At 35.0% G+C, this 27019-nt stretch overlaps 3 protein-coding genes across 6 annotated transcripts; 2 read left to right on the top strand and 1 right to left on the bottom strand.

Moving 5' to 3' along the window:
- The first annotated feature begins 1339 nt into the window (after window positions 1–1339).
- LOC105163932 (Major facilitator superfamily protein) lies at window positions 1340–4270 on the top strand. Its single transcript, XM_011082467.3, has 2 exons — window positions 1340–2611; window positions 3713–4270. The coding sequence occupies exons 1-2, from the start codon at window positions 1512–1514 to the stop codon at window positions 4116–4118; spliced, it is 1506 nt and encodes a 501-aa protein (XP_011080769.1). The 5' UTR covers window positions 1340–1511; the 3' UTR covers window positions 4119–4270.
- LOC105163931 (Pseudouridine synthase family protein) lies at window positions 3608–14787 on the bottom strand. 4 transcript variants are annotated; one of them, XR_016065943.1, is made up of 10 exons: window positions 14379–14787; window positions 14219–14254; window positions 13315–13427; window positions 13061–13209; window positions 12148–12292; window positions 11331–11780; window positions 10416–10834; window positions 9778–9978; window positions 9464–9611; window positions 3608–4108 (listed from the first exon to the last, which is right to left on the bottom strand). XR_016065943.1 is itself a non-coding variant. In XM_011082466.3 (8 exons), the coding sequence occupies exons 1-7, from the start codon at window positions 14752–14754 to the stop codon at window positions 10418–10420; spliced, it is 1686 nt and encodes a 561-aa protein (XP_011080768.1). In that variant the 5' UTR covers window positions 14755–14787; the 3' UTR covers window positions 9660–9978; window positions 10416–10417. The 4 variants fall into 4 exon arrangements, 1 of the variants encoding a protein (XP_011080768.1); XR_847960.3 differs by lacking the exon at window positions 3608–4108 and having other exon boundaries at window positions 8451–9611; XR_847961.3 differs by lacking the exon at window positions 3608–4108 and having other exon boundaries at window positions 8451–9589.
- A 7131-nt stretch (window positions 14788–21918) lies between these two features.
- On the top strand, window positions 21919–26627 carry EMB3147 (Acyl-carrier-protein S-malonyltransferase). The gene is made up of 10 exons (XM_088882258.1): window positions 21919–22373; window positions 23170–23255; window positions 23782–23848; window positions 25036–25178; window positions 25331–25379; window positions 25469–25606; window positions 25708–25788; window positions 25874–26050; window positions 26128–26214; window positions 26307–26627. The coding sequence occupies exons 1-10, from the start codon at window positions 22038–22040 to the stop codon at window positions 26367–26369; spliced, it is 1227 nt and encodes a 408-aa protein (XP_088738384.1). The 5' UTR covers window positions 21919–22037; the 3' UTR covers window positions 26370–26627.
- Window positions 26628–27019: the final 392 nt, after the last annotated feature.

The raw sequence follows: 27019 nt of genomic DNA, 5'->3' as shown, positions 1-27019 counted from the left end.
CACCCTATATTCCATGTCTTAATTTTTCCAACCATGACATCCATGACACCCTTTGATTCATAATTAATGCTATCTAAAGGTTAGTTGCCATAAATAAGGATTGGAAATTTTAATCTGAATTAAATTCATTGAATTTGAATCAATTATACGATAAGTGTTATATATATATAGTGTACAGTTCAATAGAGTGATCAATCATATGATAAATGTAGTTTAGTATATTGGTTGACGTTTAGGTTCCACGAACAAGTTTGAGATTATGGAATGTGGGTATTTGTATCTGTGTTCATTGTAATTTAATCAATGTATTTTCAGTTCATTGATGCAATTATGTAATTACTGTTTATAAAAAAATCATATAACAAATGTATTACACTTTTTAAATGATTGTCTGCATTCGACCAGACCTGGTGTTGATAAAAAAAAAATTCAAGCGAAAATAAATTTTGTTTTCCCTTTTCTATATATTTGATGTGCGCATTATATATATATATTCTTAATTAATTTGTTTTATTTAATTATATTTTGGAATATCGTAAATCGAATTTTTTAGGTGAATAAAAATATTTATTACCATGTAGGTATGTATTCGGTTGAGCTGTTTAAGGTAATGAAATAATGTCTTGAACCCTATATATATATATGCAAGATATTCATAAAGACAACCACATGAACAATATTCATAATTATGGTAAGAATTTTATAAGTATAAATATGAGTGATTTTTGATAAATTTAGATGCAATGTTTCTGCATTATTGGAGACGGGAGCATTCAGGATCATCTCCAAATTTTCGGGTGAATAACAATTTATCCTCCTGTGACATTGAAAATGAGCATATTACACCCCTATAAAAAAATATAGCAATTTACCCCACTATACTTTTTAAAATAAAGCAATTTACCTCCTTATACAGGGAGGTAAATTACTTCATTTTGTAAAACATAGGAAAATAAATTGTTGTATTTTAAAAAATATAGGAAGGTAACTCGCTATTTATTTTTTTTAAGGGAGTAATTTGCTTATTTGTGATATCACAAGGAGGTTACTTGCATTTTTTCACCAAATTTTCTCACCTCAAATTCAGAAAATTATCTTGCATGTAATTTCTATGGCATTCAACGTATGTATATACTCGTACTTTTTAAATCTTTTTTTAAAAAATAAAAATAGACAATATAATCTCTGTGTGTACATGTAGCTTGTGTATATTTATAATCTCTGATTATTAATTAGTCTTAAAATTCACATAATTTATATTAATAGTTAAAAAAAGCTTTTTATACTATACGTATTTATATCATTAAATATTACAAAATACAGTACAAAATACCTCAGAATATGTATATATATATATGTATGTATGCATATTGATTGCATATTTCATAATTATGATCATAAGTTATAAAACCACACCCCCCAAGAAACAGGAGGAAAATTAATTAAAGAGAAAATGATCCATTCATCAAGAACATGTATAAATTCATGATCTGTTGCTTTCCTGATCATCAATGGCTCTCCAATGGCTGACTCTCATCGCCACCATATGGCTCCAATCCATCAATGGTTCAAACTCCAATTTCCCAGCCTACTCCTCCGAGCTCAAGAAACTCCTCTCTATCTCCCAACTCCAGCTCAACAACTTGGCTTTCGCCTCCGACGCCGGCAAACTCCTTGGCTGGATTTCCGGCCTCGCAGCAGCCCATCTCCCCCTCTGGCTAGTTCTCATAATTGGCTCCTTCCTCGGCCTCGTTGGCTACGGCGTCCAGTTCCTCTTCCTCGCCAACCACCTCTTCTCCCTGTCATACTGCCATGTCTTTCTGCTGACGGTTTTATCAGGGAACAGCATTTGCTGGATCAACACCGTTTGCTACACTCTTGCCATTAAGAACTTCCCCTACGACCGGCATTTCGCCATCGGTTTATCAACCAGCTATGTGGGCTTGAGCGCCAAGATCTACACAGACATAGTCGATGTTGTTTCCGCTACTTCACCCACAGAGAGAGCCAAAGCATTTCTATTCTTGAACGCCGTCCTGCCATTATTGGTTTGCATTGTGTCCATGCCGTTGGCCAGAAACATCACCGATGCCCGAAAATCAAGAAAACTAGCAGGAGGGTTCTTCACTTTGTTCATGATCACTACAGTCACCGGTTTCTTCGCAGTGATCAGCAGCTTCACGTCGTTGGGTTCGAGGGTTTTGCCTCTTGTGGGCATGGTGGTGCTGTTGTTGTCCCCTCTGGTGATTCCACTGGCGGAGAAAGTCGGGGAGAAGCTGCAGAAGAGGTGTTTGATAAGAGTGTGCGACGAGGGTTTTGGCAGCAGCAGTGATCTGTCAAGAGTGGAGAGTGAGGAGACTAAGGATCAAGAATTTTGTGGGCTTGGAGGGGAGGAAATCGGGGCCATGTTGATGGTGAGGAGAGTGGAATTTTGGTTGTATTTCTTTGTTTATCTGTTCGGAGCAACTCTTGGTTTGGTTTATTTGAACAACCTCGGACAGATTGCTGAATCGAGAGGGTGTTTGAGGACTTCTTCACTGGTTTCTGTGGCCTCTGCGTTCAGTTTCTTTGGCCGTCTTCTGCCTTGTCTCCTTGACTATTTTTTCTCAAGGTCTCTCTCTCTCTCTCTCTCTCTCTCTCTTGATTCCATGCAAATTTTGATTCTCTCTCACATAGTAAGTCTCATTCTACACACATAATTCAATTTTAGATTTCCATGCAAAAGTTTCATTCCATCACATAGTAATTTTCATTCTACACATACTAAATTTTAGTCACTTGCTCATATTAAATTTAGGTCGAGTAAAGCATTTTCGACCATTCTTGATATATCGTCGATCAGATGAAATTTTTTTATTCCAAATCAACATATATAACTGTGTTAGGTATACAAAAGTTACGTTATTTATTTTTACTTAAAAAAAAATATTTTATACTTGTGACTTGCATATTTTAATTGCAATAGGAGATTAGTAACATGATTAAAAATCGAAAAATTCAATCCAATTATTAACACACATAGACATAATACAACAATAATTGAGGTTTAATATCCATGACTACATGGTACTATAGGCGACAGAGGGTTTTAATGCAACAACACATAGGTAGATAGAAAGGGGTTGGTTGATGAATTTATGGAGCCAACTTTGCTGGTGTTTTCATGTTGTTTATGTTTTCAAACCGTCCTGTCCGAAAAGTCAAATTATAAGTCAAATTATTTTTAGCTTTAGCCCGCTGCAAAATTCTAATTCAAATTGAATTTGATTTAAATTTATTTTTCAACGAGCATAATTAAGCATATAATAAATTTATTACACTTATAATATGATTGGTTGAATTAATAACCTTTGTAAGAATATTCCAAACCAATAATAAGCCTGCACTTGTAAATCATGCTCTTCTTGGGACTACCTTAGATTGAATTTGTGTCACCCGTCACGGTTTTGGACCTATTTAACCAAGTAATGTGAACCAATGAATTCCTTTTCTTTCAAGAGAAAAGACAAAAAAAAAAAAAGACTTAAAATCAATGATTTATGTTTCATGTGTGTTGTCATTAAATCAATAGAAAATTATTTTGAAAATCATATTTTGAAGAAAATCAAAACGACAATAGTTAATGTCATCATTATATACTATTATAGTATTTCATTACAGTACATTAAATTATATAATATTTAATATTTCTAACACGCACGATTTCCCAAAGAAAACATGGGGTATCAAGAGCGGCAGCAATGGGGGCGATGATCGCCCCAATGTGCGGAGCGTTCTTCCTGTTGGTAGTGAGCAGGCGGGAGTTGGCACTCTATATGAGCACAGCCGTGGTAGGCGTGTGCACAGGTGCAATCACTTCCATATCCATCTCGGCGACGACGGAGCTGTTTGGGGCCAAGAATTTCGGCGTGAATCACAACATCTTGGTGTCGAATATCCCCATGGGGTCGTTCCTGTTTGGGGACTTGGCAGCGCTGCTCTACAAGAGAGGAGGAGGAGAGAATTGCATGGGGGAGAAGTGCTACCAAACCACTCTCATCATTTGGGGATCTTTGTGTGTTTTGGGTACTTTGTTGGCTTTCATCCTTCATTCCAGAACCAAAATATTCTACACATAGTACATATATACATAATATATATAGAGGGGGAGCCTTCTGTACAAAATATATGATCTATATTTATATCTATAATATATAAAAGGAAAAGGCTTTCTCTTTTATAACCGACGATTATACACCGCAACACTAATTTTATTTTTATTTCGACAATACCCCTGAGTTAATTTTTTTTTCTTTATTGTTTTCTTTTTTTTTCTTTCTATTTTAGAAATATAATGTATATTTTTTTATTCATAATATATTTTAAAATATAAAATATTATTTATTATATGCACGTAGAACGGCGTGCCACGACGACTAGTTATATAAAAAATAAAAGGCTTTTCACACTCACAAATGACGGTTAATGATATCGCTCAACTGATTTTTTAATAAATCAAAACTGCCCTTCAACCAATAGAATAACTAACTTATTTAACTTTTCAAATTTTACATTAATTATTATTTTTCTTTTGTTTTCTTTTATTCTTAATGTAATGTATTGACTTATATACATATATATTTGTATTTATAATGTTATTTTTAATATATTTTAAAATATAAAACAAAATTATTCATTATATGCACGTAAGAACGACATGTCACAACAACTAGTATATAAAAAAAACCCACTGTATATATGGTGTGTATGTATTAAATTGAGTTGATTGGAGTTGGAGATAGATCATTTTGACTGTTGAAAGTTGGCTCCAGTTTGACTCATTCAGTACATAATGAAAAAAACTTGAATAACGAGCTACACGTGGTACTTGAATTTGGATTGATGAACTGATCAAAGCGCGCACTTTGTTCATAAAAGACGACGGACGAAGATCTTCTATTAAATTTTGATGTCACAAATCAATATGTGTACTAAATGAAATATAATCTTTTGTTATTATACTAAAAAAAACATCGTGACTAATATCAATTAACCAAATCAAAGTACATAATAGTTGTTAAATGTTATTTTTGTATCTATGCGCAAAATCATGATAAATATTGACTACCTATGGTGGATTGGGTTAACCATGGGTTCCACCCATATTGCGACCTCTATCGTAAACTAACAAATATAACACTTACTCTCTTAGTTGGATAAAAATGCCCCTCATGCCTTGAAAAATTATCAATATATTTTAGTATTTTGCACATTAAATCATCACTAAATTATATTTTAATTAATTTTTTTAACAAGTGAAGAATTTACATTAAAAGTGGAGTATAAATTAATATATATATAGTAGAGATACAATAAATATAATATAATTAACAACTTATATATGCTTCTTAAAAACAATTGACAGATATATATGTACGTATATACGTTTAACCAAAAATTAAATATATTTAGGAAAAATTGAATAAATATATTTTATCATATTTTTTAAAGAAATGTTAAAAAAATGAAATTTAATTATTCATTTTTATCTAAAAGAATAAATAGTTAATAACTTAATTTATTACCAAATTAATAAAATCTTTTCATGAATTTTTTTTTGTCTATTTATTGTACTCATTTATTAGTTAATTTTAAATCTGTAAAAGAAATAAAATTCAAAATATTTAACTTACTAATTATATTTTACTCTCTTATAAATAAAAAATATTTTCTCCAATTAAGAAAATTTTAATTAAACTTAAAATACAAAGTTACTAAAAAAAATATTCTTTAAACTAAATATATATAGAATATAAGGGCAATATTATCTAAAAATTTAATTATGAGAGATAAATATTATATTTGTTAATTTAGGGGATAATTGTTAATCTAAAAAAATTTCTACAACTATAAAAAGAGTACATCTGGCAACGTAGTTCTGTGGGGTGCAAATAAAAAAAGTCGAACCTACTTTTTCTAATGTTATAAGGAGAGGATCCTGAGTTCAAAAATATTATTTTTTTAATAATTCTAGAGGTTCGTACAAGTTCAAGAAATTATTTCTTTAGATTTTGAATAACTAAATTTTTTTAATTAAAATTCGTCCAAACTCGACACTATTGAAAGAAAAACTGAAATACTCGATTGAAAAAAAGAATAATTACATCTACACCTCTAACTCTAATTTATAATTTACTTATATAAATTATCTATATTTTTTGACAAATTACATATACGTCAATAAAAACGTTAAAATTATTTGCATAAACCATTCGTATTTTTAAAAAAAGTACACATTAGAAAACGTCAATAAAATTTTACAAACCATCTCTATTGTTTGGATGTCGGTAATAATTTGTATAATTACGTAAAAAAAATAAGAATAATTAATATAAATAAATTATAAACGAGAGGGCCAATGTAATTATGGTAGAAAAAATTCAAACCAGAGAGCTATATATGTTGTTGAATTGTGTTTGTGATGATGTGAGCGACACTCATTTGGGCAAAGAGTCAACAAAATAATTAGGAACACCCAATACTTAATTATTGCAGCAGAAGGAACATGCCTAGGACTTCAACATTTAAATTTCATAATTTAATTCATATGTACACATTATGAGTATAATTCTTTTTTAATATAATAAATTACATATCTTTTTGTATATTTAAAATTAGTTTGTAATTTATATCTTATATTATTACATACAATAAATTTGTAACCTAAGGTAATATCTGCTATAATTTCATGAGTTTCACAAATTTATCCTTAAAAAGATACGTCACAAGGGAGTAGAAACAGATCCAGAAACAAAAGTCTGAGGGACCAAAAAATTATACTTATATGTTACGCTCACATTATTTTTTTTCTTTTTTTTGGGGGGGGGGGGGGGCTAAAATTTATTTAATATATTCCTACACTCTGTTAATTTAATGGACTACTCAACAATAAACTTCCATATGTAATAATTTTTAATAAAATTTTAACAGATTTGAACTAACCATATCATGTCTTAAAATTCTTAAAAATATTTTACAATGTAATTTATTTTTATTTAAAATATAATTTTTTGTTATTATATTCATACAAGGATGGGATGACACGATAACTAATATATATATATATATATATGTATATATAGAGAGAGGGGGGGGGTGGAGATGCAGGTGCAGCCCATTCTTGAATGTCATTTCAATTCTATGCCATTTTACATGATCTGTGAAGATAAGAGTTGAGGATAAGAGCATATCATCTTCATAATTTCACTCTCTTTCTCTCTCACTCCATTCTTTTAAGAATACATCGTATCACACAATACTTAAGCAAATAGATATAACTAAAATTTTGAAATAAAAACTCAATACATAGCGAAGCAAGTGATGGATATAAATAAGTATAAGATAAATACGATAATATATTGATGATTAGAAAATAACGTGTACTATTTAAAATAAATAAATGATTATATCGATACAAACTTTGGAGGCATAATGAGGCAACTAACTTACAATCACATGTAGTTGGCCACAGCTACAAGTACTCGTTTGATAAAATCGAATCAAAAATTTTGATACGTTAAAATAGAATAATTATTTCTTTCGGTTCGATAAAAATCAAACAAAATTTGGTTCGATGCGATTTAGTTTTTTACAGAATTAATTGTCTTTTTAAACAAATCTACGTATTTTTATATAAGAATACTTTTTTAATTTATTAAATATACATATATATTTATTATATTATATATATAATCAGAATGTCTCACATGAATTGTACATGAACAAATATGTATTTAGAAGTCTATATATCACTTATTAACTACAAAAGGTATTAAATGCATAAATTTATATATATTACTATCATCAAAACATTAATATATACAATTATATTCTCTAAAACATTGATATAATTGTTTTAATTGATGAGAAAAATTTTGTTATTGTAATTCACTTCTGAAATTAATTGATACTGTTAAATAAAAAATTAACCCTTAAAATTAAAATTTTGCATTCTGTATTTATTAATTATTATATTTAATAATTTTGTCTTGAAATAAGTTAATACAACAATAAATATAAAATATAAAAATTTAATATTAAAATAAAGTTAATTAGTCAAAGTCCTTATTTTTTAGTTTTTTATGAAAATAACTAATTTAATAATTGGCGAACAATTTTGGTAATAATATATATATATATATATATACATATATTTGTCATGACGATGGCTATGTGGGCTGCGAAGCCGTTGCCGCCGCCCTCACAAAAAGGGGGCGATGACAAAGGTGCACCGCAAAAAGGCACGACCTCGCGTGGCCCTGTTGTCGTGGGGGCAACATCCCCTGGATTTGGCGAATGGCCATTGCCCAAATCCAAGGCGATGTCGCCCTTGATGTCCAAGTTTTAGGCAGTGGACGTTGAAAAAGGGCGATCTCCGTTGTCCAATTCTCTTGTCGTCGACGGGGAAGAAGGTAAAAAAAAAAAAAAAAAAAAAAAAAAAAAAAAAATTAAACGTTGCCATCGTGGTGGGGGCGACATTGCCCCTAATATCCAGGTTCTAGGCGACGGACAATCTTCCCATCGGCGAGAAGAAGAATGTAAGAAAAAATTAAGTAAAATTATTTAATTTAACAAAATTTAAAAATAAAAAAAAATTAAATGTAAATATATATTAATAATTTGAATATGATACTTTATATAAGTTATAAATTGATATAATTTTTAGGTGTTTTTATATATATTTAGTATATTTTATAAAAATAAATATTAAAATATATTTAATTTAAATAATAATTTAATTTAATTATAAGTGATTTTTATTTATATTCATACAAAATTTAAATTTTAAAAGTGAATTTTTAATGTATGTTAATTTTTGTACTGTCATTTGTTAATTTAAAACACGTGCACATTAAATTATCAAACAAAATAGGCAAATTTGACATTTGCCCACTTAAAAAAATCTTAAAAGCAGCAAAAAACAAGGACCACGCCCGCACAAACCGCACGTGTGGCTCACTCTCCATTAGTTTCTAACGGAGAGGGAGTATTTTGTTGTATTTTAGATAACACTGGGGTCTTGTGCCTATAAATATAACACTAGGGATTTCGCGCTTTTCTCTAAAACATAGGGGGATGTTATGCAATTTACCCTTTGATTTTAGGAATTCAGAAGAGAAAATAATCAACCATATGGACCCAAACAACAATTGCATATTGCTAATATAATTCAACCCAAGATTTCAAAGAACTGAGCGTGAAGCATATTCCAACAGAAAACACAAGCTGATTAGTTCTCATTTAACTCTTTTACTGATCTGATTCATTAATGCTTTCCTTTTAAATAAAAGGAATACCATATATGAAAGTTAGAGGTTTATAAATGTTACCTCAAATTTTCTGTATTTGACTCACAATGATGGAAAGGGCAGACTGAGATGTATTAAAATCAAAGAGAGATATGATCTGAGACGGAAACGTTTACCTTAAGGCAGCTGGATAAGTTGACAACCTTCTGGACGTCAAAAACATCAATTTGTAGCAGAAGTGCATACTTTTCTCGTCTGGATGTTGTCTATAAGCATCTTAAAGAGATTGCAGAAACTATGTGCTGTATAGATGAAGTTATCGATCTGTCATTGTTTAAGTGTGCAGCAGAACACAACTTAGCAGACAAAAGATATAGAGAATTAGCAAAGAGCACATCTGATAGAATTATGCCACGTTTACAGCAGCCGATAGCACAAATTCTGCCTCCATCCGACAAGAAATTAGGAGTTTCTGTTGATTAATGCTCACCTTATCGCCACCTTGCTTCTCCCAACTCAATGTTCTTGATGAAATGCTTGGCAACCATCAATGTATTGTTTCTCGTTGAAGTGCTTCACAGCATCTGAACCGTCTTAAAGACCTTTACTTCTGCAGTCCAGGGACATTTGTGCAATCAACACGGAGATATTGCGCAACTCAGTTCCTGGAACCAATGACAAACAAATTGACCTGCATTGTGCAAGAAAGAGATCAAAAGAAGGCTTGTGCAAGCTCAGCTGTTCCTCTACATCAAGGCTTGTGCAAGTTTCACATGAAGAGGCCTCTCAGGCGTGAGTAGGAAAGCGAGAAAATAACAAAGATGAAGATGCAAACAAGAAAATTGTTTCATTTTGAAGAATTACACTATACCCTTACAATCATGCACACACGTTACAAATTACCTCTTGAAGATTGAACGACAAATCAGGAACCTAAATACTACAATTTCCCGAAATTGAAAGGTCATATTGTAATATGTACAAACTTCAGGGGACTCAGTATAGTTTTCCAAAATTGAAACTTGTCGTACTATGTTCGGATCTCAAGGTTGCTGGAGTAATTTCCAAATTCAAAATTGGAATTGGATATATCAGAAGTTGTAAATTCAAATAACAATTGGCACATACAATTACGCTGCCATCTTTTTCCGACTCTGGAACTCTTCTTTCCACAACTTCCAAGCATTTCTGACTTCAATCAATTGAGTTTCAGGGATACCAGTGTTTGCATCCAATATTTCGACCCAGTCATTCCAGGGGGAATTTGAAGGGTCTAAAAACCTAGACAACTGAGGCAACATGACAGAATTATAGAAATCATCAACCAACTTGAGGATTTCTTCTGATTCAACCAATGTCAACATTTCTGGCCTTGTTATATTGCCAGGTCGTTTTCTGATAACGAAATTGTTGCCCCTTAAAATCAGAACTTCAGATGGAGCGAGAGGTAAGACAATCCGGGAGAACTTGGACAGGGATAACTGCAAAATATCTCTTGGAAGTAAATTGCGCTTTATTGCAATAGCAGTTCCTACCATTTTGCGTATCTGGTCATATATTATAAAACAAGTCAAGCACAGGATAATGAACTAGATATCAAACGCATAAAAACACAACTTACATCCATATTTCTACTTCAGTCTAGATGTCAGATCATTAGGGGTGCTGGTGAAGGGTGGCAGAAGAAGGATTTATTTCTATCTACATCCCAAACAGTGGAAGAGATCTAGCTTGTAAGTTGTAACTCCTTCATTTAGTTAAAAAATTATGTTCCGTGTTATGATGCTTTATGCAATAATAAGACAAACCTTGAAACATTGATAATTTGCTTTCTACAATCACTATCTTAGAAACTTGAATAAGTAATAAACATCAATAGTGACCTTAAAATGATACCAGATGTTGTACTCGAGACATTCATTGTATATGTTCCCTACAATTTATCCTATAAGTTACAATTCTTCTGAATTTCATTATTTAGGAGTGAGCTTCAGACGAACCACTAAGTTTGGGTAGCTCTTAAATTAAAATACAAAACTTTACCTGGTGCAACATGAATGACTCCCCACAAATGGATATTTCTACGTAATTCAAACCAGACAGCTGCTCCAACTTTCCACAACGACACTGAAAAATCTTTCTGAAATGTGAAGCACTAAGTCTGTCCCTATCATCAGGTTCGTGCAACCACCGAGCACATACAGGTACAATGAGATTTTGTCCCTTCGAGTTGGCTTTATCTTCATCAAATAGTCCAGCTAAAGTTCTGCCGGAACTGGGCAAAAGAGAATCAGTCTTCGTTTCCCCAAACTCAGTAGCCAAAGATTCATTAGCTTCATGAGTATCTTCTTCATCACTTTCCTCTAACTCAGAGCCACCTTGCATATTTGATGGTGTTGCCCTCTTTAATACACAACCATTTCCAGAAGAGCCTCGCTGCAGCTGTTTTCGGTATTTGGATCGAATTGTATAATTGTGAAATGGATGTTCTCCCTGAAAAACCACGCGGTGGCACAAACTAGTTGATGAAAGTGAATTTTTATTTGTCTCCTCAGACAAATGCAAGCCATATGACTGCAAGTATTGAGGACTCCACAATATAGCTTCTTAGCTTGGAACCCATAATTATATTTCCTTTGTATTGATTTAAGAATATTAATGTAGAAGGTCCATCTTTTGGATTAACAACCTTTAAGAAAAAAAATGGTATCTTACGACTAATGAAATTAGCATTCAGAAATCAATCTTGCTACAGCCTAAAAAACATACAACATTTAGTTATAGAACATCCAAATGTACCCTATGAGCAGGAAACCAAACACCTAAAAGATACAGAAGTTCTTCTAATCATTAAATATACCTCAAAAGTGTTCAATATATCATTGAAATCCGACAAATGATTATCAACTTCATCAGCTGTAAAATTCTCTTTTACTCCAATAATTTCAGCGGGAAGAAGATATGAATATTTGCGGATACTACATTCCCTTCGGGCGTCAAAACTCCTGAAAGTAAGGTATAGCAAAGATTAAGCAATCAGAAAAAGAGTTAGTAAATGCACGAAGTAATAGCAGTAGAAGCAGTAATTGCTGCTACAGTGGAAAATTTTCAGCTATTGTAGCTCAAACAGAAAAGAGAATATAAACAACCGAATTCGAAAACAAAACCATACAAAAAGAAAAACACCTGTAAGAAGCTGAATGTTACATATATGGTCTATAATACGGCACCATACAAAATGTAAAATAGCAACTGAATTGAATAGTCTAGATCTTGCATACTGATCTGTAATGTTATAGTGAATACTGAATAGTAAGTCGTAAAGTCCCTGTTGCATACGACATCACAATGACACATTGATTGGAGGTGCTTCTTTGACCGGGAAGGGGGGCGCTAAGGGTTGTTTAAAGATAAATGAAGAGAAACAAATTAATGAAAACTTGGTTCGTCCTCTTTTATGGAAATGCAAGAGGCTAATCTCAGTTATAGCTTACCCCTTTAATGGAAGCGGAATTAGGAAATGTTCCTTGAACAATCGACACTAAGGATGCTTTTTTAATGGAAGATAAAGGGTTCCGAAAATAAATCGACCACCCAAATGTTAGGTAAAAGTAAAACTGCTTGTCAGCTTTTCTTTGCAGCCTACATGTCTTTGTATGTGTGTGAGTGTGCTCACTCATGTTTGAGAGAGGGTGTGTGTGTGCGCGCAAGAGAGAGAGAGAGATTACAGTTACGAATATCTCAAAGACACCGTCTTTCTAGAGAAGTTCTACCTTTGTGAAGGTAAAATGCTGAAAACTCTTATGTTTTCAGGAAGATGAGAATTAACATAACTAACAAGAGCAAAACCATTTGGATCATTATCCCAAGCAAATTCTGGTATCTCCAACTTTAAAGATATCATGGTCGCCAGTGAATGAACCTGAATGGATGAAAATTATGAAGTTTTTTAAACAAAGTTACATAACAATACATGTTCAAGACCTAATGTTGAAGAATAACACACAATAGTGACAATGTAACTTACCCCTTTATCAGTCCGGCTACTTCTAGCCCAGCCAATTTTGTGCAAATCCCCAAAATTGCTGTCTCTAATTCCACCAGCCTTAAAAATAGCTTTCTCTAGTTCACCTTCAATTGCTACAAAACGAGATTACAGCACCTTTAGCGAAATCTTGTTTAGTGCTAGCTTGGCTCATGTAACATTCAAGACAGTTGATAATTCTGTTGTCACCAGGAAGGCAGAGACAGCATCTGAGCAACAGAATAGGTAAAACTAAATTGATGCAGGTGCTATTTTTCAATAATCACTTTCCCTCCATGCAATAATAGACCATAATTCAACGTAAGGTGTCAGTAACAGACAACAACTGGGAATCATTACGGCGTCTAGTCGAAAGGGGGAGTTAACAAGTCAAAACTATGATCTCCATTGAATACTTCTACCAAAAAAGTCATCGCATCAAGAAATAATTCAATGATGTGACCACCAAGCAAGACAACAAAACAGTTTGGTGGCAGCAGAAAAGAAAATGATCCGTGTTCCATCTGGAAACAAACAACCACATATAATCCATTAAGTGAAAACTTATCCTGCACCTACCCATATATTTTTATTGTTTTTTTTTTTGGGGGGGGGGGGGGTGGTGGTGGTGGTGGGGTGTGTGTGTGTGTGCGGTGAAGGGGGGGAAGGGAGGGGAGATTTTGGTGTTGGAGGAAGAACGTATTTGGAGGGAAACAAGAATGTGATAGGACTCCATAAAAGAAATTACTAGCATAAGCTCAATCTAAACCTTCAGCACCTTCCAGGATCCTTTCTCCACCAACAAATAACAAGTTGCTTCCCACAAATTAATAAAAAAAACAAAAAGAAACGAGATGAGAACAAACGCTAATCAATCAAAATAGAGGGAAGAAAGAAGAAATCTCACTGGATAGTGCGTGTTCATCTCTCTGAATTTGCAAACCTGCCAAGATATCAGAAAGCAATTGAAAAAACAATAAAATAGAAAACAAGCAGAAATGGAGCTCTACCAGAACAGAGAAACAAGAGCAAAAGAAACAGAAAACACGCGTGTATAAAGAACAGACCTCGGTAATCCGAACCAACATAACCGACGCGCATCACGACTTTCTTCTTGCGAAAAGGTTCCCATTTCCGTGCTGCCTCCAACGAGGTCACCTGGGTGGTGGCGGCGGAAAATGAAGTGGACAAGCAGAGGATACATGCCTTCAAAGGCTTGCAGTTAGTAGGGTTTTGCAAGCTGAAGTTTGTAGTAAACGGAGTAACCCACCATGGGGAAATTGGGAGTCGTAGAAAGGAAACCACCATGGTAGTGCAACTCCGAGAGATCGATGAGTGTGTTCCCAAACTCCACACCGTTATCTGATTGTTCAGTTTTGGTACCAACCATGGGTCGAGTGGTGACTTTGGATAGATGCACGTCGGGTCGCCTCGCCGCAACATGTTAGGTTTTTAAATTAAAAAAAATGGGATTGAATACGATTTCGGGGGTTTCATATGGACAAAATAGTATAAATTGCATACACCCATGAATGTTAATGATTAGCGATATTTATAATTTTTCATACCATATGAGATGACTTCACGTGGCAATATTTGAAAGCAAGTCTGTCAGAAGATCCAATGATCTATAATTCGGGTCTTTGTTACGAGTTGAATCGGGCGGATCGGATCACTAGCCCACTGCCATTTATGTGGATCTTGTCCTCTTTAGTGATTTTCTTCAGATTGAGGGGCATTTTTATCCTTTTGCTCGTTAAAGGGTTATTACTTCTATCATTATTCCCCTACTTCTTTTAGTATCATAATTACATTAGGAGAAGTCGATCAGTCCTTTGTCAAGTCACTGCCCCTCAGCCATTGATCATGATTGATGTGTCATCATCCTGTTGCTCATGGAAGGCGCGCTTTTTTCACTTTTCCACTATATATAGGCCTTCATTTAACCTTCTTGATCGCCCCTTCTGTAATTGCTTTCGAGCTGCTCCAATGGCTATCCTAGTTCTCAGCCTCCTCTTCCTTCCAAGTACTTGTATTCTTTCCTGTTTTCAAAAATATCTTCCTCTAGTTTTAGATTCTAGTTCTAGTTCGATTTTGACCTCGGGTCCCCTCATACACATTTCACAATCTCCTTCCTCTCCTCATCGAAGGGTCCCGACCACTACTCAGTCAGTGGAGTTGGTCGAATCTGATGACATTCCATCTAACAAATATTATATTCCTAATGATTATGAGATTTTGATTTGCCGTTCTTTCGATAGGATGCACCGCCCCTAGAGGGTTTTTGCTCTATTTTCATTCTTCATTTGGTGAAGTAGGTCTTCGTTTTCCTCTAACTCGCTCTGTAAATAATATTCTTGTTAGGTTAGATTTGTGCCCAATGCAGCTATCTCCCAACTCTATCAGTCACATATTACTATTTCTTATAATCATGCAACACTTAGATTTACCCACCTTCCTTTGATAATTTCTAATCCCTCTATTCATTCACGGCCTCAAAGAGATTGGGTGTGAGGGGCTGGTTTTACCTTACTGCCCGCATAGACTGTCGATACTTAGACGATCTCAAGTTTAACGTTGGTCCTTGGCGTGAAAGATATATTTTCATTCGACCCCCACATGGTCAAGAATGGTCCTTTCGACTTGATTGGCGTGACATGAAGCCAAAGCCCGAAATATATTGGGAGGGGCTAGACAGTGACCTTATAAGTCATATTACCCTATATTGGTATTAACCCAAACGTCTTTTGGTAGAGAAGGTTGTGAAGCTTGCAGGCATCTCCACAGCACCCCTCCCTATTAGGGGTTCTCTAGGTGATTGGCCTTTTTTTCATCATTGTTTGTCTTCAATCTCCATTCCGATGTTTATATTCAATTTTTGTCTTGCAGAATCTGAAATCATGCTGGCTTGGATCACGAACAAGGTGAGGGCCAAGAAAGGCACTCTTCCTCTTGCTATAGCTCACGTTCAACCCTCCACCCCTGACAATACTTCACATGATGCATCTAGGTCTGCTCCTGCTCCTCCTAACACCCAGGTCACTAGTGTTCCCAATGCTTAGGCTGCCATCTCCCTCATCGAGGTTCTTGAGGGGCAGTCGCCTGATACACAAGTCGAGGTCGTGGAGGTCCCTATATGTCCAAGCAACACCAGGAAACAAAAAAAGACTAAGGGTAAGGGCAAAAGTGGGTGCCGCAACAAAAGCCAGAGTAAGATCTCCCATTCCTCTAAATCAAGCCGCCAGAAGAGGCTAGAAGCTCGCAAGGCAGCTGATCAAGCTAATGAGGCCAAAAACTGCTACAAGCTGTTGACGCAGAAGGAAGTCTACCCATTTTGAGATCTTTGCCAATGTTTCTATCTCTATCAATTTTGGGAAGTATTCTATGGCCACGATCAAGAATTTCTTCTGTGTTGCTACCTGAGGAAATGATCCTACACTATCAATCCACCACTTATCAAAAGGGCACACGATCTTGACGGTTTCAAGAGAGATCATTAGCGCATGCAACAGGCATGCAAATTTTTGACAACTCTCGCACCTTTCAGTAAACTTCTTTGCATCTTCAACCATAGTGGACCAGAAATAATCCTGCCTCAAGATCTTTTGTGCCAAAGATCGTCCCCCTGAGTGGTTTCCGCAACTCCATGTATTTCCTTCATCACGTATTGAGCTCTTTCATCATCCAATCATTTGAGTAGTATTCCTTCAGGAGTCATCTTATACAACTTTTCTCCCAATAAAGTGAACCTGTTTGCCTTGAACTGCATTCTTCTTGCTGCAATAGGGTCATCTGGCAGGATCCCTTTCTTCAAATATTGCATAAGGGATGTCTTCCATGATCCCAATTCCTCAACCGTGTTCATTGCATTCTCCTCTGTTACTGGAGCTTCTTTAATCACCACAGTGATCTTCCTTTCTTTTACTCTTGATACCATGACTCTGAATTTAGATAAAGCATCTGCCCTCGCATTCTTATCCCTCGGAATCTGACGTATTAGAAAATTATCAAATTTCTTCATCATTTCCTTAACTTTCTTCAAATATTGCGTTATTAACCATTCCCTGGTCTAATAGGATCCTTGTACTTGCATTGCAAATAGTTGAGAATTTGTGTACAAATCTAGTTGTTTCACTCCCCCTTCCTATGCTGTTTGCAACTCCTGAATGAGGGCTTCATACTCGACCTCATTATTAGTTGCTGGAAAGGACAACCTTACTGCGATCTTGATCTCAACGCCTTTAGGTCCTTGGAAGAATATCCCTGCTTCTCCATTGTTCGCATTTGAAGACCCGTCCACGTGTAGCAACCATCTTTTTTCTTCCTCTTACGGTTCTTCCACGAGCTCCATGATGAAATCCACGAACACTTGGGCTTTGAACGCATTTCAAATTTGGAACTCGATATCAAACTCACCCAACTCTACTGCCCATTTAACCATCCTTCCTGACACATCATGCCTTGATATTATTTGCTTTAATAGGTGGTTGGTAAGTACAACTATTGGGTGCGATTGAAAGTATGGTCGCAATATTCGAGCTATCGTTACTAAGTCAAGGGCTAATATAATATACTGGGTTCTGCACCCCCTTATCCTCGCGTACCAGTACCGAGCTTACAACATCCTCTAAAACTGCCAAATAAACATACAATCTCTCTCCAGGCAGAGGGTAAGCAAACAAAGGTGGGGTCGTTAAATATGCTTTTAATTCTTGAAAAGCTTTCTCGCATTCCAGAGTCCATTGAAAATCTTTCACCTTTCTTAAAACCTTAAAGAAAAGAAGGTTATGATCCGTTGACCTGGCTATGAAGCGGTTCAGAGCAGCTATCTTCCCTCTGAGGTTCTGAATATCTTTTACCTACCTGGGCGACCCACCTGTACGATCACCTTGATCTTCTCAGGATTGGCCTCTGTTCGTTTCTCACTAACCATGTATTCCAAAAACTTGCCACCTCGCACTCCGAACGTACATTTGGAAGGGTTGAGTTTCATACCATATGATTGCAAAAGCTCTTTCCAGATGCTTCAGGTGATCGCTTTCAAGCCTGCTTTTCACCAACATATCGTCCACATAGACCTCCATCGTATCACTGATCAGATCTTTGAACATTTTGTTCACCAGCCTTTGATAAGTTTGCCCCTGCATTCTTAAGATAAAAAGGCATAACGTTATAACAATAAACACCCTATTCAGTTAAAAAGGCAATTTTCTCCTTATCCTTCTTAGCCATGAAGATCTGATGGTAACCTTGATACGCGTCCATCATGCTAAATAATGCACATCTCGCCGTGGAATCTACCAGCAGATCTATTCGAGGTAGAGAATATGGATCTTTAGGGCATGCCTTGTTTAAATCCGTAAAATCTATATACATGCACCATTTTCCAGAGGCTTTAGGCACGATCACGACGTTTGGAAACTAGATCGTGGTACTGAATTTTTGAAACAAAACCAACTTGCAACAACTTATTAACCTCTTCTTCAATAATCATATTCCTTTTGATCCAAAACACCCTTTTCTACTGCTATATTGGCTCAATTTGAGGATCTATGTTGAGTCGACGCACTATGACTTCAGGGTCGATCCCCTCAAAGTCAGATGGATTCCATGCGAACATGACATTATTTCTCATTAAGAAATCAATGGTCATCATCTCTAACTCAGGCGTCATTTGTGATCTAATTCTGGTCGTTTTGTTGAATTCTCCAGATACGAGATTGACCTCTTTGTATTCCTCCACCGACTCCATTCTCTCAGTTCTTCCTTTCTTTACTTCTTCACATTGTCCCTGATCCTCTTTCCTTTTTTTCTCTCTTTCCAAAATCTGCCTGTTTTATTGCCAAGTTATAACATTGTCGAGCTGCTCTTTAATCGCACCTGACTTCTCCTACCCTGCACTTGGTGGGAAGTTTTATCTTCAAGTGGTAGGTTGTACTACTGCTCTGAGCCTCGGGTGCCCAAGTACCACATTATACGTGAAGGGACTGTCAAATACCAAAAATTGGATCATGCATGTCTTCCTTTTGGGCTTTTCTCAGATGGATACTGGAAGATCAATTAGACATTCTAGCACGACCTCCCTCCCTCCAAATCCAATTGGAGGCATTTTCATAAGCTTTAATTTCAGCTCTCCCAAATCCATATTCCTTAGCACGTTAGTAAATATAATATCAACAGAACTACCATTAATGATTAACACTTTGTGTACCTGGTGGTTAGCAATATCCATTTTAATCACCATGGGGTCATTTTGCTCCCGTTACCCCGAGCTCACGTCTTTATCACCAAACACTGTATCTTCTTGCTGTTCCATGTTTAATATATGTTCTCTTTGGTTATACCTACAGCTACGCGCATACTTTTTGCAAGCTCTAGAAGAATCTCCACCTGTGGGTCCTCTTGATATGGTATGGATGACCCCCTTTATGGGTGCGTTATCCCGAGCTCTTTCCCTTTTTAGGTCACTTTTTCTGGTTCTATCTCGATTTCACGATCTACTCCTCCTTCCTCTTTTGTTATTATTTTCTGTCTCGTTCTTCCTTTCGGCTATCAAGTCCTTGAAGTATCCTTGTCGTATCAATCTCTCAATCTCATCCTTCAATTGTTAAACACTCCTCCGTATCGTGGCATTTATCCTTGTGGAACCTGCAATATTTGTTAGAAAATCTCTTTGCAGAAGTATCCCTAGTCTTACCTGGCCACTGCATGAGTTCATCCTTCTCTACCATCATCATCGCCCTCTCCCTTGTAGCACTTAGAGGAGTGTACTTATGGTATATGAGGCTGGTATAGCATTCTTTTTTCCCGATCTTTTTCAGGTCAGTACTGTCCTTCCTTCGATCTCTCTCCTCTTTTAGTTCGACCTTGCTCCCTGGACCACTCGCTGTCTTTTATAGCATTGTAAGTGGATCCTAAGAATGGAAAACACGTTAGGCTTACTGAGAAGCTCTCAGCTAAGGCCTCTGATGCTTAAGTTAGAAAAAGTGGGATCGAATATGATCTGAAAGGCTTAATATGGTCGAAATAACATTAATTGCACACACCTATAAATGCTAATGATTGACGATATTTATAGTTTTCCATACCGTATGAGATGGCTCCATGTGGCAATACCTGGAAGCAAGCATGTCAGAAGATCCAACGGTCTATAATCCAGGTCTTTATTCCAGATCGGATCGAACGGGTTAGATCGGCGACCCGACCCGCTGACATTTACACGGATCTTGTCCTCTTTAGTAATTTTCCTTAAATTGAGGGGCATTTTCATCCTTCTGCTCGCTAGACAGGTTATTACCCATATCAAGTTTAGCCTTCACTCAGGATATCGTGTTTGCAATTGCTAATGGCTTTTGTAGCACCTCTTGAAGTGGGATTTAGCTGTAGGCTGGTGAATGAACGTCATGTGGTCAACCTGGAGACTCATTATCCAGCAACATAACTTGTATTGGAATTTAATTTAATTATTTCTTTAATTAAATTTAAATAATTTTTATTTGGTTCAAATATAAATCCAACTTGAGTTATTAATATTTGTTTTTTAATTTTGTATAATCGAATCAAACTCAAAGATTTATCAAATAAAGAATTTTGTTCAAATTTAATTTGTTAAGTTTAACAAATCGAATACAAATGAAATTCTATCAATCGAATTCAAAATGCTTATGGCATTTTCTCAAAACTAGGAAATATGGCGTGTGTGCACGTGTAAAAATAAATTCTTAGAGGTAAATACATAGGGTAGAATACACTTCTTCCCTTCCTCCTCCTGAACTATTCTTGATGTAACATTTATCCTCATAAATTACTAAATATAACACTTACCCCATCAGTTGGACAAAATTATCCCTCATGTCTTGACAATTATATTATTTTTAATATATTTTAGTATTTTGCACATTAAATAATTATCAAATTATTTTCTAATTATTCATTTACTTTTCTAAATTTTAGATTATAAAAAATATCCCTTATATATTTTTCAACTACCCCTACTCAAATTCCTATTCTCATCTATATATTTATACTATCTATCTATACTAATACGAAAAAGAATTTTTTTTTTCACTCACAAACAACAGTTTGTGATACTGCGATACCAAAATTTTTTGTCGATAATATAGCTAACTTAATATTCTTTATTTAATTAGTTTTCTTAAATATAATATTCCGATTTAATATTTTATTCTTATGCATAATGCAATTTAAAATGTTAAAAATTTATTTATTTTATGCACGTAGAGAAGACGTGTCGTAGAGAGTAGTAATATATAAATAAAAGACGTGCAATACATAAAATGTATAATAAAGACGTGGAAAGTCTAATTACAATTTTGGTAAATTATAACGGGCACCCCTCAAATTTGTCTTAATTGCAAATACCTTTTTGTTATTTGAAAAATTACAAACACTTTCATAAAATTACGAATACCCGTGTAATGAGTTGTCATAAGAAGATATTTGTACTTTTAAATAATGAAAGATATGTATAACTATAACAAATTTTAGAAAAACCCGTTATAATTTACCTTTATAATTTGTCTTTTGATCATTTTATGACGCAAACTTTATTTATTTGTAGTCAATTAGTGAATTATAGGGCAAGAAAGGCAGTTTACTGGCAATGTCGATAGCTTATGCAGCAGCATAGCCGTTGGCCTAATACCGCCTGACGACATTTCTGAAGCCACTTCTTCGTTAACTCCGCCAAACACCTCTTTTAATTAATGCATGCACTTGTTCTCCACCACAACCATCGATTGCCCCTCTATCTCGTTCGATTCAATCTTCCGTCTGCCAAATCTTCCTCTCTCTCCAGAGCAATGAGTTCCTCAGTTGTGCTTCCTTCGATTTCTCTGACTAAACCCGCTCTCGGCTCCTCCGAATCCTTCAGAAGCTCCACCTGTTTGGGTTTCAAGAATGAGATTCGGAGGGTTTCCCGGTTGGGTTTGGGGAAATCTCGGGTTTTCATGAGCGTCGCCGTCGGATCGGAGGCGGTTGTGGTAGACGATGCGTTATTCAAGGATTACAAGCCTTCTTCTGCTTTCCTCTTTCCTGGTCAGGTCAGTCTGATTAGGTTTTTGCATAAATAATTTCTAGTTTCGCACGGTACACCTTAGTGAAGCTAATTGCATTGTGATTGATGTTCCACAGCTCGGTTTTGTTGATTGAATTGCTGGTTGTAACTTCAGTTTCGCATCAGTGGTGTTGTTTTTTTCTACTAGACAGCTCAATAATGATCATTGAATGAGAGACGAGTATATTTTTGCTGAACTAGTGCTTGTTTTACCAAATGTTGCTGATTGAACGCATTTTTATGGAGGAAAAGAATGGAAAGTGTTTTTTTTATCTTTTGGGGTAATTGCAAGGATTGGTAGTTCTGGTAGGGTTGAAACTGCAACTGCTTCTGATGATTATCGTTATAAGTTAACTATTTTGAACTATAACATGTGCTAAATTTGAGTATCCAAGGTCTTACTACTTCTCACAATGTATTTTTGTAATTTCACTGTCTTCAGCTATAATAGTTGTTAAATTGGTCTTACATTTGGGAATTTGTGGAGGTGAACTTCTATTTAATTGGGAACAAGAATGAAACTGATATATACATTATGATTTCTGAAGGCTTATTTATCAAAGAAATTAAGCCAAAAAATGAGCTAGCAATTAATATCAAGTTTACTTTCTGTGTGGGTAGAGGTTGAAACTGTCATTTTTTACTTCTGATGAGGGTTGTATGTCTTTGGTATCTTTTGATGATCTGAATCTAAGGTTGCAACTAGCAAACTATATAACTTATAGTACTGTCTTTGAGACTCGTATCGTTGTGATTAATTTTTATTTGATTCATCTTTAAAGGGTGCGCAAGCTGTTGGAATGGGTGTGGAGGCTCAAAAAGTGCCTGCTGCAGCTGAATTGTACAAGAGAGCTAACGATATTTTGGGGTAGCTTCAATACAATGCCATCATCTTTGCTTTTTCTAGAGCTCAAATCTGTACTAGCTATGTAAATTTTTAGTCTTTGGTATTGCATTTCTTGCTGGAAGTTACATGAAGTATATCTCAGCTGAAGATCATAATGTGAAGTAAAATTTCAGTAATATGCAATTCAAAAATCCTTTTGCATGTGCTTCTGGATTGCTAAGTACGGATGACGAAATAATTTCTATCAATTATCTTCATCCATCAACTCTTCAAAACAATTCCTAATACAAAAGAATTAGGTGGATAGTCTGAATTAAAACCCTTGAAGTATCCATCTAGATACAACAATAGTTTTGTTAAAACATGAGGAGGTTGATTTAGACTTTCCAGCTTATGAGATAGTGGAATGTTCAATTCCAGATCTGAATTATAATTCTGCTTTTACTAATGAAGTTTTCCATTTAATTTGTTTCACATGTATTTTATGTTTGATTGTCTTCTCATCATTACTTGTGCAACATCTAATGTTTTTCTTAATGAAATCAAGGTTTGACCTTTTAGATATTTGCATTAATGGGCCAAAGGAGAAGCTTGATTCCACCGTTCTAAGCCAGGTATCCTGTCATTGTATGAGTTGGGATATTTTCTCACTGCATGATCATGAAGTTTTATTGTGCAACATACAAGATATAAAGCCTTTTATATCATCATTGGGGCTAAGTCACTCTAATCTCCTAGGTGATATAAATTTTTAAAGTATGAATCTGATTGCTGTTGTTAAGTGCATCTGGGAAATTAAGTTTTTTCTTCATTAATCACAGTGGTGGTAGCACATTCGATGCGTCTACAGAAGTTGGCAGATCTTCAATTAATACTTATATAACTATATAAAATTAATCAGATAATAAATTTAATTTTTAGTTCTATACATTATATCATGATTTTCTTTTGAAATTAAATAAATGAATGTTATAGTTATCATGATTTTTGATACAAGGTATTTATAAAAAGAATTGTGAAATTTATGGAGATAAAAGTAAAACATAATTGAGAGAAGAGAGGAACAAAAAGATAAAACATGAGAGAAAAAGGAAAAATTTCACTTGCCATTTGCTTTTCATAGAGGGTTAATTTAGCCCATGCACATAATGCGGACCAAGGTGGTTAATGTAGACCTCTCAACCTTTATAGAGTATTAGCAGTTGAAGCACTTGACTCGTGTTTGTGGTTTATATTATATTTGTTTAATAAAATAAAAGATAACATGAATAATTGATCAAAATTGATAAAAAATATATCAATTTTAAATGTGCATGAGTAGAAAATAATTAATGGAACAAATTGATGTAAGAAATATTTATATTTATTAAAAAAATAAATATCTTGAAGGGTATTTTAGTCTATCAATATTATGACAATGACAACGAAGTTAGTTACACTAGAAAGTTGAGCCTTAATAAATAGTATAGTGAAAGCAAATGGAAACTGGATATCCTGGATGACTGGATTCTTGAATCCTGTCAGGAGTATTGGGGTATATTGCATTGATTAGTAAAAGATTTGCAATGAATATCAAACACACAGTATTTTTCTTTCTGACTATACAGTAAAGTCTTTTTATACATATGATACAAGGAACATCCTCATCCAGAGACGCACATATGCAACCATAGGAGATTGCTGATATTTGAAATGTGAAGTATAAACACATTCACATAGTGCATTTGCAGTACCAAGGACATCTATTCTACTTGAAAAAGGAAGTTATGAACTAATGTATTCTCCAAATATATTTTCACAGCCTGCTATCTATGTCACAAGTTTAGCTGCAGTTGAGGTGCTCCGAGCTCGTGATGGAGGTCAGCAGATAATTGATTCTGTGGATGTAACATGTGGTCTAAGTTTAGGAGAATACACTGCTCTTGCATTTGCTGGAGCTTTCAGGTAGACTGCGTTGAATGACAGTTTTTTGTTCAAATTGGACTAAGACCAGTGTCAGGTGGATTTATTATTATGTATATTGGTGGAAAATGTTTGCTAACTGTTGAATTAAGTTAAATCCCTTCTCTGATGTTTTTTTCTTTACAATGATGCAGCTTTGAGGATGGGCTGAAGCTAGTCAAGTTAAGGGGTGAAGCAATGCAGGTAACACCTATGATTTGCTATCTTGTATATAAGTGGATTTATCATCATATGACTCCTCGAAATAACATGCCTTTTGTTGCTATTGCCAGGATGCTGCTGATGCTGCCAAAAGTGCTATGGTTAGTATTATTGGACTAGACTCTGCTAAGGTGCAACAACTCTGCGATGCGGCCAACGAAGAAGTAGATGAAGCAAATAAAGTTCAAATTGCCAATTTCTTGTGCCCTGTAAGTTCATTACTTTTCAGTCTGGCATAAGAAAACAAGTATATGTTACACAGTAATTTAGACAGGCACTTCCTCAACTTGGTTGCATCATGTCCTTGTAGGGAAATTATGCTGTTTCTGGAGGCCTTAAAGGAATTGAAGCAGTTGAAGCAAAGGCAAAATCATTTAAGGCTCGAATGACGGTATCACCATTTGTATCCCTCCTGGCATATTTGCTCTTCTGCAAATTATTACCTTCCGACTTTTAACCACGTAATGTTTACTTAGGTCCGGTTAGCTGTAGCTGGTGCTTTCCATACTGGCTTCATGGAACCAGCTGTGTCAAGACTGGAAGCTGCTTTGGCATCAACAGTAATCAGAAGCCCAAGAATACCAGTTATATCAAATGTCGATGCAGAACCACATGCAGACCCGAACACAATCAAGAAAATACTAGCTCGCCAGGTAACACTGACTTTATTTGGTCCCACTAAACATCAGCCGGGCTGTATCTAATCATTCTCGTTAATCTACAATGTCAGGTGACTTCTCCAGTTCAATGGGAGACAACAGTGAAAACTTTGTTAAACAGAGGACTTAAAAAGAGCTACGAATTAGGACCTGGAAAGGTAGAAATTAATTCAATGTTGATTTGTTGGTGTCGTGAACTATTTCAGCATTTGATTTTTTTAACACTCAGCCAATTTTGTCAATGTTTTAGGTCATAGCTGGCATCGTTAAAAGGATGGATAAAGGTGCCGACATCGAGAATATTTGTGCCTGAGCCTATCCTTAAGGTGCTTATTCTGTGCCTTTTCATCCATGCTTTGCCAACATCTTTATTCTGAGCCATTTCATCAGTGCTTCGGCAAAACCTTTCTTGGTGAAACTGCGTAGGATAAATGCCAGTAGGAGCTCCAATTTGGATTGTTACCTCTAAAATTAGGGTATAAAACGCTATCGAGATGTATCTGTAGTTTCAATTTTGAGCATGAGTGTCACATATATATATAAAAGGGGACAGTAAATGTTATTGTTTCCATATTTGTGAGTAATCATTTGAAATTGAGGTGTGCAACTTGAGATTTTGACCTTATTACAATTTGATCAAGCTAGGAATGTGGAGGTATGAGCAAGATCAACCAGATTGAAAATTTTAAGTTGCTACTTGGTGTTGATATTTAAAGATTATGGGGTTAGATTTAGAGGGTGTTTGGCCGAACGAACTTAATACATCTCATAAGTTCATATAATGTATAATATGTTTTTAAAACTTATAAGATATTACATTTTTTTTAGGACTTGGATAAATTATAAAATTATAGAGCCTATACATAGGATGTTAGTAGTGGCAGTTTTGTAATTAATATCTTTTAACATTGAAGGAGTTTGTTAAAATCTTAAAAATAAGTTGTGAATTTATTACTATTTTTA

This window comes from Sesamum indicum, linkage group LG6 (assembly GCF_026168435.1).
Source record: "Sesamum indicum cultivar Baizhima isolate 11 linkage group LG6, ASM2616843v1, whole genome shotgun sequence".
NCBI classification, from domain to species: domain Eukaryota; kingdom Viridiplantae; phylum Streptophyta; class Magnoliopsida; order Lamiales; family Pedaliaceae; genus Sesamum; species Sesamum indicum.
This window is presented reverse-complemented; position numbering and strand designations above follow the sequence as displayed.